Genomic DNA, 19,941 nt, shown 5'->3' with positions numbered 1-19,941 from the left:
AAGTGGTCTTGCCCTTCATTAGAGACCAAGTAATTTTAAGTGCTTTGACTTTCATGTAATACACTAAAAAAAAAAAAAGGGGCAGAATAGAAAGATTAAGTAAATCAAGTTAAAAAACATGAAAGGAATAAACTGGCTTCATAGAATGCCCATATGGCACGCAGAAGACAAGAGAGTGGAGGCGAGGTCCTAGATGGCTATCTCTAGAATATGCAACCCTCCACACTACACAAGTGTAAAGAAGTCACATAGCTTGATGGGAAAGAGTCTCCCAGGGAGCGGAGACTCAACACGTGTCCCTTCAGGAGTCCTATTAAGGTGTCTTATTCCTGGATCTATAAATTATGCAGCCAAATCTTTCATTCATATTAACCAGTCTTTCCTATGTCTGTCAACTCAATTAAAATGTGTGTAAGGAAAGGAAATGAGCTTGGTAATCTTGAAGGCTGCGATGAATAAAGCAGGAGAGCAAGGCTAGGACTGCACTTACTTCAGGAATCAGAAGACAGGTTGTTAACTGCTGGTTATATAAAACCTATTAATAACTTAGTTTTGACTCTTGGTTGAGTATACTTTCCTAAACAGCATGCTTAGAACTCTAAAGTAGTAAATGCAGAAAATATCTTAACCGTTAAATAAAGCTTCTAATAAAGATTAAGGAGAGTTCATTGAGCAGGACACACCTAGGACAATTTAAAGATGTATAGGAGGTCTATAGACTTTCTCACAATATCTGCTCTAAATGCAAATTATCAAATTTATTATATCAGTGATGGTGAAGTGACTTTGTTCATCTTGGTGATGTTCTTAACTAGGAATATTGATGAAGGTAGGCTTTAGTGATACAGTCCTTGAAAGTACCTATGAAGCATATCAGAGATGTCCTTTTGATTTGTAACTTGAGTTCTAGTGGCCTCTTTGTGCCAGTATATTCTCATTAAATACAGTTGTCTCCTGAAGGACTTTTAGAGTACTCTCCAAAAGAGGGGCCTGCCACATTCCCTAAGATACATAATAAGAACATTCTTCAAATTGAAGGGCTAGAAAAGTCTCCATCACATAGCTTGCTTAAAGGCCTGAGATTTATTCTTAGATTCCAGGTGAAAAAATAAACCACATCATTTCCTGACACATGGTTGGTGCTTAGTAAGTATTTGTTGAATCAGTGAAGAATGAGAGGAATTTTCTGAATGATTAAGAATTTTCTCTTTGATTTCAGATTCCTTACGCTCTTGGCTGTAAGTGCCTCATGATAAGAAAGTCACCATTGCTCCTCATACAACTTCTTCATATATTGGAAATGCTCAGTAACAATTCATACAGAAACAGTAGCTGAGTTCCTATGGCATAAATGTTTTTTCTCCTCTACAAAATGCCATGGAGCAGCTCCCAGAAAGACCATGCCTGGGAGACAATTCTTGTCACCTCCCAGGCAAGGAAGCCTGGCCTCTTCAGCTCTCCTCTTCTCCTATGTGCTAGGGCTACTGCTTGGCCCTGCCCCTCTTTGGGCAAAGTTACTGCTTGAGGATGCTCAAAAAGAACTGAAAGATAGTATCAAGACAGGAGCATAACTTGGCAAGTATCTGTATCCCTCAGGCATCTCTGATGCCTCTGAGAAGCCTGTACCAGAACATCCACTCTGCACTTAAAACCCTCTCAAGAAACACTCTGCCATTCTTGTTCTCCATCCCAAAGTTCATCCAGTAGGAGGTAAGGAGACACCTGCAGCTTCACAGATAGAAGAGGCCTTCAGATCCCAACCTCTTCCATCCTCAAAGATAGAACTATCTATAGGGATTCAGGAAGAGCAAAAACTGGAGCTGAGCTGGGAAATACACATCAAGGGGGCTGCTGTACCTTCCAAGTTTCAAGGAGACAAGAAGCTGAAAGAAAAGTCATCAGGCCTGGACTCAGTTTTCCTAAAGTCAGGTTGGTCTCTCCATGGGTCTAGTGCCTAATCAGGAGTGCCAACATTCCCAGGAGGAAAAGTTCAAGAAAGTTCAGAAAAGAACAAAAGTTCCAATTCCTGTAGACAGCCTCCTCTGACATCAGATCTAGGAGTTAATTAACATGAAGGATGATTACCAACACCAACATGGAGACAAATGGCCTGAAATCTAGCCGACGTCATATTGGCCTCCTTGGGACACCAGAGCAAGGCCCAAGTAGTTCACACAGCAGTGGTCCCTCTGGTTTCATCATAGGTGGGACACCAGTTCCCATCTGCTGTGGCTGCATTCTGCAGGTAGCCCCTAGTCAAGAGATGGGCACCGAAGTATGCACAGGTATCTCTGCACTTCCAGAGGAACACCCCTGCCTCATTACTTCTGAGAACCAGGGGTTTCAGAAGAACAATGTTTTCTTAAACTTTCAGTACTGGATATCTGGTACATTCTGGATCCTTCTGGGACTTTTGCTGATGTAGAGGAATATAGCCAACCTATAAAGATCCAGACGTCTGCAGGCAAGTATACACAGATACTTTCATACAAAATCCAGATCTCATAATTTAGGCTTCTTCGTCCCCTCTGGAATCCTAATCCCTAAGGATTTTATTTGATGACTGTATTTAAATATAACTCACAGAGACCAGATACTTGAGAGGTCTGCAAATTATCAGGGAGAAATTTCAGCTGTTGATACAGTCAGCTGGGTGCCTTAACCCTGAACAGCTGCAGTAGATAATCAGCAACATGCCCCTGTTCACTGACCTCAAATAAAATCTCTGGGAGAGCCGGCAGAATAAGCCCTGCAAGCCCTGGCTCACGTTGGCCCTGGAAGGGCTGCCCTCTATGTTCCAAGTTTCAAGAAGTACAGGAGAAAAGAAAAGCATGCCTTGTCTCGGTTTTTCTAAAGCTGCAATCCCTTGAACCCACTATACCCCTTCTCTGCTTATTTTTCCCTAGGCATTTTGCCATCTACCATATTAAGGTTGATCCTTGAACAGTGTGGGAATTATGGGTTCAGACCCTCTGCAGTCCTAAACCCCAGAATAAATCACAGTTGGTTCTCCCTATACCTGTTTCTTCTTTACAGGTGGTTCTGTATTCACAGGTTGAACCAACCACAGGCCAAACAGTGTAATATTTATTTTTTTAAAAAAATTAGTGTATAAGTGTATATAGTGTATAAGTGCAACACACACCTGTATTGTTGAAGGGCCAACTGTTTTTCTCTCTCTTCGCTAAATTATTTTCAAAAGGGCAGGAACTTTTCTTTCTTGACTGCAGCTATATGTACAGGCCCAAGAAAAGTACACAGTAATTACAGGCGATAACAATTTTAGATGGGTAGCGAGCAGAGGCCTTACTGAACCTCAAAGGGTTATGTAAGGATTAGGGTAAGGATGCATACGGTGGGCTCAGTGCCTGGTACACAGTAAGACTCAACAATTCAAATAATACTCATTGTCAAGACAGTGCCTGAAATCACAGAACTGGCTACTTCCCGTCCTTCCTTGGGGGCTCAAGGAGAGAATGCATGTTTCCCGCGCTGTTACCGGAGCGCGTCATTGACTCCTGTTCCAGGAACCGAACCCTCAGCCTCTGCTAAGAGCCAATTTAAGCTCCACTTCTTAAAAGGCATTTCCTAGTTTTCACCGTTCTCTCTCTCCCTCACGTCCTTAGAAACACCTCTGATTGTTTCATACAGACGCCAGGTTCTAGCCCGAGTTTCATTAGTAAGTCACTGTCTTTGGGCGAGTCACTTTAACTTGATTCTCATTTTTCATCAGTAAAGGGAAAAGGTCATATTAGACAACCTACTTTCCGGCTGTAATATTTTATGACCCCACGAGCAAAACTCACATCCCCATTCCCTTCTCACGTCTCATTCAACAATCCTCATGGCAGCTGATTCCCGCTGTGCAGTGTCTCTGCAAAAGCCCAAGCCGTAATCTAAGTCAGGCACGGTCAACCTCGTGCAGGAATTAGAAGAAATCAGCCGACCCATCTCACTTTGGAAACACCTGACCCTAAACAGAACGCCCGCCCTCTCGGCATTTCCGGCTCTTCCACAGATTTTCTTCCGGAACACTTGGTCGCGTCTGACTCCGCCCTTGCTCCGCTCTTCAGAGACCATTGGCTGTTTCTTTGAGGAAGCGGAGCGTTTCCCGACATCGATTGGTCTCTTGCATTGTTGATGGGTTAGTTACAAACAAGGCGTGCCTGGTCTCCCTGGTAACGTCCTGCCGACCATCCTGATTGGTCCATATCCTAATCCTATCTTCCGTCCCAACTGCTAGTGGCTGAGTCCCTTGGCGGGGCGCGGCGGTGGTAGGTGTCGCGTACGGGATTCCTGAGCTGACGTGGCTTAAATTTGGGAGGGGGCAGCTGGAGCCTCCGGCGACAGCCTCTTCCAGGTGAGTGGGGGACATTCCCCAACTCTTCGCCTTCTTGAGTCTTGTAACGGTCACCCCCGCCACAGGCCCCGCGGGGCTCCCGAAGCAGCTACACTCGGTCCTCTCCCCGTCCCGCCTCTCCTGATTCAGCCCAGGATCTGGCCTTTCTATCCGCCTCCCTTCACCTACCAGGCCTAGTTGTAATCGTCCACGCGCCGGCTGGCCTCGCCGGATGGCTTCGGGGTCGCGCTATGCGGCCTCTAGACACATATCCACTGTCTGTCCCCTTCCCAGGAAGTTTCTTCTCCGGGAGCGGTGGAGAAAGGCGTTCCGGACAGTCCTCCCCTCACGGCCTTGTTCCCTGAGCGGCCTTCGCAGGCTGACCTGCGTACGCAGCAGCCAGCGTCGGGGAGAACCTGCCGGGGCCCTGCGCTCCGGCCCTAAACAAACTTAGAGTCGGGAAGGGGAGGCGGGACCCAAACAAATCGAAAGTCTTGAGGGCAGAGATAGCAGAAACGTTGGGAATAATAATGCTGAAGAGGGCCTATAGAACGATCCCGCTAATGAGTTGCTGGAGAGATTCAGAGAAGGGGACTAATCGTGCGATCCCATCAACACTAAAATCCCAGGAATCAGAGGTGGGCAGGCTGTAAGAGGAAAGGGAATCCTGAAGAGAGTTGGGGTGTGTGTGTGGGGGGGGGGGCTTGATCTTGATTTGGTGGTGTGGATTGTGTTTATTCTGCATAAGAGGAGTGACGTGTAGGAGTGTGAAAGGGAGGATGAGCCGCTGGACAACTGAGGAATTTTTGTCCGACTTAAGGAGTTCCAGTTGGTCTGTAGGGAGAAGACAATTTAAGAGGGCCAGAGATATTTAAAAATCACTGGATAAGTACTTTCACTTTTGGAAATAGTTGGAAGTTTTCTGAGCTTTTAAAGAATCTCAATATATACACACTGCTATTTTTTAAAATGGATACCCACCAAGGATCTACTGTATTATAGCACAGGGAACTCTGTTTAATGTTACGTTGCAGCCTGGATGGGAGAGGGGTTTGGGGGAGAATGGATACGTGTATATGTATAGGTAAGTCCCTCTCCCCACACTTGAAACTGTCACATTATTAATCAGGTATATTCCAATAGAAAATGAAAAGTTTAAAAAAAAAAGAATCTCACAGTTCTGAACAAGCTGGCAGTGAAGAGCTCCATGCAGATAGTCTGGAGGTCTTTTCAAAAGAATGAAGGAATTAAATTGGGATGGTCAGAATTATTATGAATGGTCAAATCAGGAAATGTTCTTTGGGGAAGTGACAGGATATGATCATGGATTGATACTGGAAAAAACTGAAGAGAATTCAAAAACTTCGTACACTGTTACACAGCTTTTAATTTTTATCCTTTGACCATGAAAGGATCATTTATGCTTTCCTCTTAACTGTTAAATTTGTTGGACTATGTCAGTAGTTTCCAAACATTTTTGACTGTTTGCTCTATCAGTAAAACATATTTGAGCAACCATCCTCTAAATACTGTATACTTAATTATAAATAGTATATTAATAGCACTGTAAATATATTATTTATAAACTATACAAAAACATATTAAAAAAGATGAAAAATTCCTCCTCATTTTCTGGGACACTCCCAACCCAATCTAGAGATTACATAAAGGTGTTTCCTTACTTTTTGCAAAGTGTTTGCATCTCTGAAGACTTCCAGAAGGGGAGAATCCTTTTTCATTTTTTGAGGACCTCCATTCCTCTGGGATGCAGCCTTTCTTAAAATTAATCATCTTTAGGATGCAATTCTTTTTTTTTTCTTCTGTTTGAATCTTAAAAGTGTCTTTCTTTCCCCTTTGTACTAGTGGATTAATTAAAGAGATGCTGATTTTATTCTTGTTGATAAAAAATAATTCATAAACTTCTCTAGCTTAACAACTATTAGAAATAAGTTATTTGGGACACATCTCCCCACTGATCATTACATACTGGCCTATTGTTAGGAACCACTATTTGAAAGGATGTTAGGATCTGTAATACTCCGTTTTTAATTAAGGTAATATAAAATCAGCAATACGTGCTTTTGGTAAAAGTAAATTCACTACAAAAGGATATCAAAACAAAGATCTCTTTCTTTGCTATATACTGATCCTTTTCCCCACTCTCTACTTCCCAGAAGTATGCACTGTAAATAATTTCTTTATTGTTAAGAAATTTTCTAATCATATTCAAGCACATTTGTATTAAACATCTCTCTCCTTTTCTCTCTCACACAAGTTGAATAATAATGTAACTGTTATTTTACACTATTTTTTTCCTATCTTAATACTAAAAGGCTGTTCTGTTAAAAGGCTGTTCAGCTTTGCCCTGTAGAAATATCAAAATATATTTAGCCTGTGCCCTACTGATGGACATGGAGATTGTTTTCAGTCATTAGCCATCTCAAATACCGCTGTAGTGAATAGCATGTACATATATCCTTTGTGCCCTTGCATGAGCCTATCTGTGGTATAAATAATATGGAATTCTCTGGGGCCCTACCACTCTGAGTCATTTCACTTTACTACTGTTGGGGAAAAAAAAAAGTGGTTATGTAACTATAAGTATATATAAGTATATGAGTGCCCTCATGCCTCCAAGCCCTATTTTCAGCCCCAGTAAAGAATGTTGGGTGATGAGTTTGCTCAGAAAATAGATTATCATCCATTTCTCTACCAGTCAAGAAGCTTTGTCGAGCTATGTGACTGGGAAAATTAGCCTGCTTATGCCTTAGTTTATTCACATTAATACTGGGGATATCCAAAGAACCTCCTTGGAGTTGTTTTAATAATAAAATAAGTAAAATGATGAGGATAAATAATTATAAGTAAAGTGATAGTACTGTGTATATAGATTATATTACTACCATTTATTTCTAAATTTCTTGAATGAAAACTAGTTTTTTATATCATGAAAAATAGTTTTTCATTTTCTAATTCTAAAATTATATCATAATATTGCATATGATTTTCCCAGCTATATAGCACCATTCCTATTAGTTTCTCAAACTGGTTGAGGATCACTTAGCATTAAGGAAAACTACTGAGGGGCAATTAAACATGCATTGAATAAGTTTGAGGAGTGACCTGGAACTATAACCATTTTCTGTGTTGTTGTTTCAGTGGGAAAATGTGACTAAATTCCAGAGCAAATGGTGTGTATGCATGTAGTCACAGACATATAGTCACTGTCTTCAGTTTATTTTCCCATGCATTTTGTACTGGATTCTCTGTGGTTAGGGACATACCATATATTTCTTTTTATATTTTTGTGATTCTTAGCATAATACTCCACACGGAGTGGATATTTTTAAAATTATTATTAGCAGTGAAGACTGAGAAAAGAAGACTCCTTGGATTCTAAATGCCACCTCAACACAAAAGTGTTGAGATCCTGTGGCAGAGTTTGTAGAAGGTGTGGCCAGCACTGACTTTGACAGATTGTTTTATTTGCCTGAATGTTTTATTGAACTACAGCCTTGGCATAAAGCTTTTTATTTTATTCTTTTCCCAGGTTACTGTTTGTGATTTTGGTGCTTTATATAATAACAGCAAGAGCGCCGATTGTCCCGTAGTCACAGATATTCCTCAAATGAATTTATTACTATATATTTCCTCCTTTACTAATTTTTATATGTGCATTTACCAATTTCTATCCCACAGTGAGCCTATCAGAGGCAGAGATCCATCTTTCTTCATTTAACTTAAGCATGGCTACTTGTGGCTCTCTTGCCCTCAAGTCCCCAACCTCTGAGCTGCCTAAAGCACTTAACTGTAGGTGCCCAGGATGGCCTTCATTTTACACTGCTATGAATTCCTTTAATGTCACCAGCTATAGAAATCACTCTTGCATCATAGAGTCATAATACTGGGCATTAGGATGCTCCTTGTTAATCTTATTCATTTTAAGATGTGGAAACTGGCAAGTGACTTACCAGTATAATATAACGTTGTGCTGGAGGCCGGACTGAAAGCTCAGTGCCTGGCTCCCAATTTTTCACTCTTCCCACTGTGCCATCTACTCAGGACCTCTCAGGATTGTTGAATCAGTCTTTGAGAAATTCCTTTTACTTTGGCCTGAAGCAATTCTTCCCTGATACTGATCTTTCCCTTCAGATATAAAAATTTTTAAACAGTTGTGAGTGAACACATTTTCCATTGAATGAGCATTTATCTTATTCAGTAATGCTTATTTAGCTGAGGGATCTTTAAAAAGTTTTAGTTTCTCTGAGTGTCAGTTTTTTCATCTATAAAAGATGAGGATGATGATAATATCTATTTTGCAGATTTAATGATTGGGAAAAAATGTATATAGAGTGTTTGATACAGATGTTCAGTAATTGTTACCATTAATATTATCATTATCCTATGTTCATCTGTATGTGTTGTTCATGTGCAATAATTCGTAGGATGCTGACCCTTCTAGACATCCAAATCTCATATGTTGTAATGGTGGATTGGGGGCAGTGTTAGCTTTGAGAAATATTCACGATTTAAATTTTATATTTGGAAAATGAAAAAATTCATATTTTCACAGTAGAAAATACATGTCAATCACATTCTGCGTGGCTAATGATGATATGTAAAAAATTTGATCTAGGCATACCATCCTGGGTTTTTTTCAGTTTCTGTTGAAGAACCAAGGCCTTTTCCCCACAGTCTGGGAACTGCACTTTCATGGAGCAGTTCAGCGTATTCCTCTGTCCTCTGCATTTCTTGGAAATTGGCAGCTGGATCCAGAGAGTTTACCAGACTGAGATTCAGTCCCTTTGGGAAGTCTATAGATGGTGGTGTTTTCTTTCATCAAATGGCACATGATGTCTGGTTTTGCTCTTCTTTGAGACTAGCAGCTCTCCATGTTCAATGTTTAGATCCATGAATTCATTAGAGTTGCAAAATATTAGACTAGATACTCCGGTTCTACCATTGTTTTCATTTGTTACCTGGAGTAACTTTATAAGTAGAGATGTGTCCCCTCATCTACTATTTGCTTCCTAAGTGGTAAAGTCCAAATAGAAAAGACAAGAAAATCCTTGTGCTTAACCTAGTTTTCACAATTCTTAGTTCAGATGATGACCAGTTTATTATTATGAACTTGTGGATTTTAATATTTTGGTGGATTTAAATATCTTTTGCAATTTAATTCATATTCTTATTAGAAACTCAGTTGTTCCTTTGTCCTGTGGGAACTTCTTCAGTTTGTCTCTTGGGCCCCTTTAACATGACTCTACATTAGTCTTTGATAGTTTCCTTGCAGTTTTGTGTGATAAGATGTTTCAAGCTCGTTTTGTGCCATTTCCTGCTTCAACTGAAATCAGTCATTTTCTCTAAGAAGCCCTCCTATTTTATTTTTAAAGTTACTTCTTTCTTTTTTTTTTTTTAATGGGAAATAGTGTTTTAAGACTCCAGTCTAGGCACTAGAGATATTTATTGCTTTTCAGTTTGTCATTGTTTTTTCAATGGACAGAGCTAGGAAAATATATTTACTAAGGTAAAATACCCTGTAGGTTCATAGTAACACTTTTGTTTGAAATTCAAGATTAGTTTTTACTTGGGGATTCTTAATTTTTTTGGTACTATATGTTTGTCTCCTTTTTCCATAATGAGTATATAATAGAATTACTATGCCCATAATTACTTTAAGTCCACAGGAAGCATATAATAGTCAGGGAATAATAATACTGATAATGATCACCACCAATTTTGATTTTTAAAAATTTTATTGTTTCTTTTACATATGCTATTCATGTTTTCCCCAATTTTTAAAATTGGAGGCCTATATGTTCTCAGAGCATAGAATCATTAAATACTATTCTCTCTCCATCCTGGCCTTAGTTCTATGAGTAACGTATTTAGTGCTTATCACCAGTCCTTATGATGATGTTTCTTTAGTCATTTTGGTTGTCTCAAGCTCTCTCTCTTAACAGATGCCTTAGGAAAGGCTCCTGGGAAATTTTATCATGAATTTTCTTGCAAGTTCATAACATTCTGTCTGTGCTCCTTACATATGCAGGTCATTTTTGCTAAAAATAGAATCTTTAACTTGCCTCTTCTTTCCTTAAATATCTCAAATCTGTAACACCATTTTTTTTTTCTGACAAAAATATTACTGTTGAAAAGTCTGAGAGTCTTTTTGTTGTTGCTGTTGTTGTTGTTGGCTTATAAGTTACATGATATTTCAGCCTAAATCTCAAAGGATTTTAAAAAATTTTACTAGAATGTCTTGCCGGTCATTTTGGGTTGATATTCTCAGGTACCTGATGGCTTCTTTCAATATGTTACTTCAAATCTTTAAAAAATTTTTAGATAAGTGCTCTTGGACTTTGTGTGTGTGTGTGTGTGTTCGGTACCTTTGCTTTGGTTTTCTTTTTCAGGGAATCCTATTATCCTCCTTGCCTACCTTCAGTATTTATCACTTCTCTTGATTCCTTCTTTACTATTTATTTCTTTGAATTTTTTAAAGAAACAAGTTATTAGGAATAATTTTAAATTCATCATAGAAAGTATACAAAGATAATTCAGAGTTTACTGTCCCCCTCACGCAGTAGTCTCTAATGTTAACACGTCACATTCATAAAAGACATTTGTCAAAACTAGAAAACCAATAGCGGTGCACTACTATTAACTAAACTCCATACTTTGGATTTCACTCCTTTCTCCATTGATGTTCATGGCTGCTGACTGATCAGAGTGGTAGTTGCTGAAAGTTAGAATGGTTGTGGCAGTTTTTAAAAATAAGGCAGCAATGAACTTTGCTGTATCGATTAACTCTCCTTTCATGAACAAATTCTCTGTAGCATGCAGTGCTGTTTGATAGCATTTTACACACAGTAGAATTTCTTTGAAAACCCTGCCACTACTTTATCAACTGAGTTTATGTAATACTCTAAATTGTTGTAGTTTCAACAGTCTTCATAGTTTGTTCACCGTAGTAGATTCCATCTCATGAAACCGCTTTCTTTGCTCATCTAGAAGCAGCAACTCCTCATCTGTAAAAGATTTATCTTGAGATTGCAGCGATTCAGTCACATTTTCAGCCTCTACTTTTAGTTCTATTGATAGTTCTCTTACTGTTTCCATCGCAGTTGCACTTACTTCTTCCACAAAAATCTTGAGCCCCTTAAAGGTCGTCAGTGAAGGTTGGACTTGACCTCTCCCAAACTCACGTTAGTGTTTGTGAAAATGAGACAAGACAAGGAGGTCATTAATCACAGACCAGTGACTAGGGAGGTAAGGCTTACTTTATAAGATTCAGCCTTATAAATTCTTTGGGCCTCAGCTCCCTTCCCTGGAGATAACAGTATTATTTTCTTCATGGTATAGAGAGAACATCTTCCATATGAGTGTTTTAGCTGTTCCTTTTAGGAAGAAAAGGGGAGATCAGCACACTCTACCTGTACCTGCTGTTTTCCAGCTGTCTTTAGCTAAAAAAATAATCCTTATGCCAAGTGGCATATTTTGGAATGAGTGGCACATTCTGCTACCCTTTGGTTCCCCCTTCTTCCTTGGATGACTATGAATCTTGTGGCTTGGATATTTTTTCTATATCCATGTTTACTCTGGAGTTTGTGGGAAACTGTGTCTCATTATTTGTTGCTTGTTTGTTTTGGTAAAGACTGTCTATGGGTTTTTAAAATTTTGTTATCTAGTTGTTTTGTCTATTTTTATATGGGAATTTAGGAAGATCCAAAAGGTATGCTGTCTGCTACTGCCATCTTCTCAGGGTCCCATCAGTTGGTTGTTCTTTTTTTTTTTTTTCTTTTTCCTGCTATTATTCTTAACAGAGTCTGAAAAATCTAAAGATAAAGTGATTATGTTTGGTAAGTTAGGTTCTATTATGACTGTTTGATTAGTACAAATTTCTGTGCCTAATAAAGACTCTTTAGTTATAGTGTTCATTTCTATCAATAATGGTTCCTACAGAAAATTGAATCACTAGAGTTGAAAGTTTAGAATCTGTGTCCTGGTGAGTTTTGTTTGTTTTCTTAATAATTGTATTTATGAGTCTCATAACTTGATGAGTGATTATTATGTTCCTTCAGTTTAGTCACTCAGTTGTGTCTGACTCTTTGCGATCTCATAGACCTCAGCACGCCAGGCCTCCCTGTCCATCACCAACTCCTGGAATTTACTCAAACTCATGTCCACTGAGTCGGTGATGCCATCCAACTATGTCATCTTCTGTTGTCCACTTCTCCTTCTGCCTTCAATCTTTCCCAGCATCAGGGTCTTTTCAGATGAATCAGTTCTTTGTATCAGGTGGCCAAAGTATTAGAGTTTCAGCTTCAGCATCAGTCCTTCCAATGAATATTCAGAACTGATTTCCTTTAGAATGGACTGGTTGGATCTCCTTGCAGTCCAAGGGACTCTTAAGATTCATCTCCAACACTACAGTTCAAAAGCATCAATTCTTTGGCCCTCAGCTTTTTATAGTCCAACTCTCACATCCATACATGACTACTGGAAAAACCATAGCTTTGACTAGATGGATCTTTGTTAACAGAGTAATATCTCTGCTTTTTAATATGCTGTCTAGGTTGGCTATAGCTTTTCTTCCAGGAAGCAAGTGTCTTTTAATTCCATGGCTGCAGTCACCATCTGCAGTGATTTTGGAGCCCAAGAAAATAAAGTCTCTCAACTGTTTGCATTGTTTCCCAATCTATTTGCCACGAACTGATGGGACCATGATCTTAGTTTTCTCAGTGTTGACTTTTAAGCCAACATTTTCACTCTCCTGTTTCACTTTCATCAAGAGGCTCTTTAGTTCTTCTTTGCTTTCTGCCATAAGGGTGGTGTTATCTGCATATCTGACGTTATTGATGTTTCTCCCAGCAGTCTTGATTCCAGCTTGTGCTTTATCCAGCCCCGCATTTTGCATGATGTACTCTGCATAGACGTTAAATAAGCAGGGTGACAATATACAGCCTTGAGGTACTCCTTTCCTGATTTAGAGCCAGTCTGTTGTTCCATGTCCAGTTCTAACTGTTACTTCTTGACCTGCATATAGATTTCTCAGGAGGCAGGTTAGGTCTGGTATTCCCATCTCTAAGAATTTTCCACAGTTTGTTGTGATCCACACAAAGGCTTTGGCATAGTCAATAAAGAAGTAGTAGATGTTTTTCTGGAACTCTCTTGTGTTTTTGATGATCCAGCAGATGTTGGCAATTTGATCTCTGGTTCCTCTGCCTTTTCTAAATCCAGCTTGAACCTCTGGAAGTTCACAGTTCACATACTGTTGAAGCCTAGCTTGGAGAATTTTGACCATTACTCTGTAGTGTGTGAGATGAGTGCAGTTGTGTGGTACTTTGAACATTCTTTGGCATTGCCTTTCTTTGAGATAGGAATGAAAATTGACCTTTTCCAGTCCTGTGGCCACTGCTGAGTTTTCCGAATTTATTGGCATATTGAGTGCATCACTTTCACAGCATCATCTTTGAGGATTTGAAATAGTTCAACTGGAATTCCATCACCTCCACTAGCTTTGTTCGTAGTGATGCTTTCTAAGGCCCACTTGACTTCTCCTTCCAGGATATATGCCTCTAGGTGGGTGATCACACCATCGTGGTTATCAGGGTCATGAAGATCTTTTTTGTATAGTTCTTCGGTGTATGCTTGTCACCTCTTCTTAATATCTTCTGCTTCTGTTAGGTCCATACCATTTCTGTCCTTTATTGTGCCCATCTTTGCATGAAATTATGTTCCTAAGCACTTGTATATGACTCTTACATTGCCATTTCACTAGTTAGTTATATATGGCCCTATGTTGCCCTCCTAGGTGTGATTCTCTCCTCCTTTCCTGTTGTACGCATCTTTTCAAGATGCCATATACTGCTTGTCTTAGTAACCTGTTATAGAAACGAAGAGCTCCCCTGGTAGCTCAGCCGGTGAAGAATTGGCCTTCTATGCAGGAGATCCCAGTTCTATTCCTGGGTTGCGAAGATCCCCTGGAGAAGGGACAGTCTACCCTCTCCACTGTTGTTGGGCTTCCCTGGTGGCTCAGACGGTAAAGAATCTGCCTGCAATGTGGGAGACCTGGGTTCTATACCTGGGTTTGGAAGATCTCAACCCACTCCAGTATTTCTGTCTGGAGAATCCCCATGGACAGAGGTGCCTGGCAGGCTATAGTCCATGGAGTCACAAAAAATTGGATATGACTGAGCGACTAAACACAGCATAGAAACAAATGTCTTGCCATTTCTTAATTGGGGACTGTGGCTGCCCTAAACACTATTAGTACTCTAAGTGAAAGAAAATGATAGCAGTCTAGTTTTATTCGAGTGCCTGTTTTGTGCTATAGCTTTTACATTTCTGTTTCTTCTTGCTGAGGATTTTAAAACCCAAATAATATTTTGTTAGCATAAAATTTACCATAATTGTACATGATAATGCTACGCACGGTCCAGTTTATTTTTATTTTTCCTATCAGAACATTAATATTCTCACTTTTAAGGGCTTTATGGACTGGCGAGTGATACTGATCTAAATGAATGAATGATTAAATAAGGAAGAAAAGAGAAAGAGTATGTGTGGGGGGCTGGTTTTCAGGTTCTGTTTCTTCTTATGTGAGATTTGGTGGCTTGTTATCTTCCAAGGCCTAGTTCATCTATGTTGATGAATTTATAGGCATAGAGTTATTTATAGTTTTCCTTAGGTCAGTAGTAATGTTTCTTTCCTCTTTCATATCTGATGTTAATAATTTGTGTCTTCTCTCTTTTTTTGTTGTCAGCCTAACTGAGCTTTGTATATTTTATTCATTTCTTCAAAGAATCAACTTTTGGTTTTATTCATTTTCTCTATTTTTCTGTTTTCAGTTTTATTAATTTCTGCAGGTAAAAAGAAGAACATTTGTTGAACGATGAGGTGTATTTGACAAATTAGAAGTAGACAATAGTCTGACAGGGGAAAGAATAGTTAGAATTTCATGTTTGCCCATGAAATTATGATTAAAGGAAACCTGTAACCATTAAAGATAACCTTTAGGTATATTATTTTGCACTAACAATTATGTATTTGTATTTCATTTAAAAAATATTAGTGATGGTGCTTAAAAATCTCTGTGTAGTTATCACTGAAAAGAACAGTGTTTTACTACACTGTACATACTCAGAAGCCTTTTTAAAGCCATCATCATGCTGTGTAGTGTAATGTATATGTGTATATCACCTGCACAGTTTTCTTATTTCACTTCTAGATGATACAGTTACCATCATAGGAGAAACATGTGTCCATTTGACTGATTCTTTCTTTTCTTGCAGAAATGCTGAGTCGACTGTCAGGATTAGCAAATGTTGTTTTACATGAATTATCAGGAGATGACACTGATGAGAATATGAGGGCTTCCTTAGAACCTGTGAGTAGCTCTGTTCTGTTTAAGCTGATGAGATGTATATTCCATGTTCTTCTGATGACAAGGATTTAAGATGAAAGAGAGTGAGCAGCCTCCCTTATGCTAGGTGGAAGAGAAGATTAAGAAAAATATTGAGGCTTTGTAAATGCTCCTTTTCCTGTAAGGTTGTAGCCTGTAAGGCCCAGTAGTGGAAATCAAGTCCTGGATAAGATTAGAAAGAGTGTCTCCATTTGTCCCCCTGGGGCTTGCTTAGTACTAGATTGTTTTAGCTCAGGTATGTTCTCTTGTTTCACAGGAAACCTCTGAAACAAGAAATGGAGCAACTCTCTGGTTTCAGACTGTTTGCCATTATAAACTCATCTAGCCCTTCACTTATAGTTTGTATTGTAGTTTTTGAAGTTCACATAGGAATCAAAGAAAGTCCTTTCACTTTCTGAAAAGACAAGCAGTGTTTCCTGGTGGCTAAGAGAATTTTATTCAACTACTCTCTTAATTTTAAATTTTGGGCTCTTTCATTTAATGTTTATGTGATCTTTGCTTCCCTTTATTTTTCTCTTTGGTAAAATTAGTATAATAAGACCGTAAATGAGATAATGTTTGTAAATGGTTAACATTTGCAAAATAATATGTATTGCAATGGCTCTGATAATAATTATTGGATAATAATAATATTGGGTAATTATTGTTGAAAAGGTGTCTTTTTAAAATTTAAACCATTTAAAAATTTTTTATTTCCCCTGCCAGGTAAGTATGAGTATGTCTCTGTCCACTCCCACACAGCATCATAGTGTACATAAACTCACTTCACTCCCCCTCCCTACCCACCCTCCTCCTCCACCCTCAGCCATCCTCTACAGCCCCTCCTTTTTTGCAACTCTCATCCATTCCAAACAGCTCTTCTAATAAAACCCAAGCAACATCTCTGGAGGGTTTTCCCCAGCCTAAGGAATTCAGTCCCAGGGAATTATACCACTAGACTGCAACATTTACATAAGCCAAGCCCCATTCTTGACACCTAAGGCCTCTTCTTTCCTCCAACCCATACTCTGCCCTTGAACCCCCATCTCCTTGGAAAGATTTCTTAAGTAAGGACAAGAGATAAGATGAAGTTAGAATGAAGAAACTCCTGTTGGGAAGTTTATACCTTTTCACTCGTAAATTGGCAACTTTTTGTCTAAATACCAGGAATTACCCCAAGAATCTGACATGGAATTTAATGATAGAACCCAAGAGGATGTTCTGGAGCGCCTGGCTTACGTAGAACAGTTGGTGGTGGAACTAAAAGAAATCATTAGACAGAAGGATGCTGAATTGCAGCAGAAGGATGAAGTTCTACAGGTACCATTGCCCTTTCTTGCCAAGCATTTGATAAAAGACAGACATAAGAGTAGCTTCAGTTTTTCTCTTCACTTAGAGTAATAGAGAATCTGATTTTCCTAATACCGTAAGATGATGCCTACTGAGAATAACTTTTGTTATATACTGGATAAGTGATGAATAAACATTTGTGTATTTACCATCATTGTTCTCTGACAGGAAGAAAGAAAAGCTGCTGATAACAAAATAAAAAAGCTAAAACTTCATGCTAAGGCCAAATTAACTTCTTTGAATAAACACATAGAAGAGATGAAGGCACAAGGAGGGACTGTTCTGTCCACTGAACCTCAGTCAGAGGAGCAACTCTCCAAGGTATAGTAACTGGGTATAATATACACGTCCTCAGGAGCAAAAGCCTCTTGTTGTAGCAGATCTTCACCAATCACAAACATTTATGAAGCTGAAGTAATAATAGCACTAAATGCTGTCCTTTTATTGAGTTCGCAGTCTAACTGGGCTATGGACCAAGCACAGAATAAAAGGCCAACAAAAAACATGGAAGTTAAGTATCAGTTGTAACCTACCCTTGCAGAGAATTAAAAAGGCTAGCAAGAAGAAGTAAATATTGAAGTGAGGCATTTAGCTTTTGAATCCTTGGTTAGAAGAGTAAACTAGGTGATCTCTAAATTCTTTAGGCATAACCCTTGGGTTGCTAGTACCCTGGTTAGTCTTTCCTTCCTGGGTCTAATGCTCAGAAGATATTACTTTTCCTGCATTGGTAGATAGCCTTATTTAGCTTCTCAAAGCTGATTTTAGAAGCTTCTCTTATTCTTCTCAGACTGTTATGTGGAAGAAAGTGTAAAATTATTCTGTGTGGTTCCAATAAGCAGAATAGATTCATTTTGGAGGGCAAGGAGTGGTGGTGAATTCAGTTGGGAGGCAGAATCTGGTTCAGTCAAAAGAAGAGCTTTCAGAAAGAAAAAAAAAAGACTGTTGAAAGATTTTAGTTCCTCCCCTCCTTCTGTCTCTCTTATGATTTTTTGTCCTTCACTTAGCAGCTATGTTTTCCTGAATTCTGCCCTCTAGTTCTTCAAGGAAGTGGGATTATGAGTTTTATGTTAAGTTTTAGTCCTGTATGGCACTGACTGATTTTGCCCTCAGACTAAAAACTGTAAAAATAGGAAATTTGGTGTCATTTCTCCAAGGTATCAGCTCCCTTCTGGTATCCTCTTGCTTCTGGTTGCTCTTCATTATTTTCAGATAGCTATTTGTCTATTCTTGTCCAGTTTATAGTGAGGAAGGATGGGTCTTACAGGAACTTCTTGGCCGTATGCAAACTCGAAAACTCTAAGATTGCTTCTTTGTTAGGTCAAGTGTTATTTTTTGCTCCCATTTATTGGATAATACTATAATCAAGGAGCTGTATAGGGCAAATTAGATTCTTTTAAATAAATAACTTTATTCCCTGCGTTTTCAGCATGACAAGAGTTCTACAGAGGAAGAGATAGAAGTAGAAAAGATAAAACATAAACTCCAGGAGAAAGAGGAACTAATTACCAGTTTGCAAGCCCAACTTACCCAGGCACAGGCAAACCAAGCTGCACAGGTAGGGGTGTAAGTTACCTCATAATCATTAAGTTAACAAATCACTAAAGCCCAATGGATTATTATACTAAGTAACAACAATAGTCATATAATATTTTTCTGTCTCTATCAACTCCTTCCTTTCTTGTTCCCTTCCCTTTTCTTTCCTCTTATCTTTCCTTCTCCACTAAGTCTAGTAATTCTACTAGACTGTGCATTGGTGTTTATCATCCATAGTTGATATTTGTAGATAGCCAGATATCTTTTTCAATAAATAGTTTCACACATTCTATTTCAGAAGAGTTTTCTTGAATCATATAGCTTGTAGTATTTGGTCTGTTTTCTTCTTTAGGGACTTCTATTACCCATATGTTTCACCTTTGATTATCTTCCGTATTTGTTACTTTCAGTTCCTTTTTATCTCTTCATTTTCTAAAGTTTCTTCTTTTTTTTTTCTTCTTTAAGGCATTCTATTTTGTGTTTATTTACTTTTGTAAATAAATTGTTTTGTGTTCAAAATAAACTGTTTTGTGTTTTGTGTTCTTGTTTTATGTTCTTTTCAGGACTCATTTTGATTCAAAAGAATCGGATTTTTCCTGAATTTTGTCACCTCATTTCTGAATTTTTCTAATTCTGATTTTAAAACTGTTCTTGTATGTCTTATGTAATTTTCTTATTTTTAAAAATACCTTTTGAAATAGATTGCAATTTTTACTTTGAGCTTGCCTATGGTATGCTTTTCTCACCTGCTTGGTTTTCTTCTTTTTTTTTTGCTTAATGATAACTTTGGATGGAATTTGACCTTGATCCTTTTATGTTTCTTATTTTTGTGTGAAATTAATTCTCCTAAACTTATTGAAGGAGGCCTGATTGAGGAAAATGTTTTTTATTTAACAGACTTCTCTTTTTTGTTATTTTTGTGTTGTGTTCAAAAATAAGGCAGGTAGATTTCTGAGTTTTCCTGGCCTTCCCCCTGCCCTTTACTCTGATCTGTACCAACATTGCTTAATAGTAATATAATGTGAGTCACATGTATAATTTTAAATTTTTTAGCACCTATATTGTAAAAGATAAAGAAGAAACAGGTAAAATTAATTTTAATAATTATTTCATTGAGCCCAGTATATTAAAAATATACTTTTCAGATTAATATAAAAATTATTTTTATGTTAATTTACATTTTTTTTCTGCACCAAGTCTGAAATTTAGTTTGTATTTTATATCTCAACTTGGATGCTAAATTTTCATTGGAAATACTTTATCTGTGTTTAGATTTCATAAAATTTCCAGTTGAGAAAATAGACTCATATGCTCAAAT

The 19,941-nt window shown here is 38.3% G+C and overlaps 1 protein-coding gene across 1 annotated transcript in view; it reads left to right on the top strand.

The window, feature by feature from the left end:
* GOLGB1 (golgin B1) overlaps nucleotides 4,229-19,941 on the top strand; it is an 80,000-nt gene continuing 64,287 nt past the window's right edge. Inside the window, 5 exon segments of the mRNA XM_005675002.3 lie at nucleotides 4,229-4,360; nucleotides 15,631-15,725; nucleotides 16,908-17,060; nucleotides 17,259-17,411; nucleotides 18,517-18,645. Coding sequence (XP_005675059.2) covers nucleotides 15,633-15,725; nucleotides 16,908-17,060; nucleotides 17,259-17,411; nucleotides 18,517-18,645 — 528 coding nt within the window. The 5' untranslated portion in view covers nucleotides 4,229-4,360; nucleotides 15,631-15,632.

Source organism: Capra hircus, chromosome 1 (genome assembly GCF_001704415.2).
Source record: "Capra hircus breed San Clemente chromosome 1, ASM170441v1, whole genome shotgun sequence".
Classification (NCBI taxonomy): Eukaryota; Metazoa; Chordata; class Mammalia; order Artiodactyla; family Bovidae; genus Capra; species Capra hircus.
This window is presented reverse-complemented; position numbering and strand designations above follow the sequence as displayed.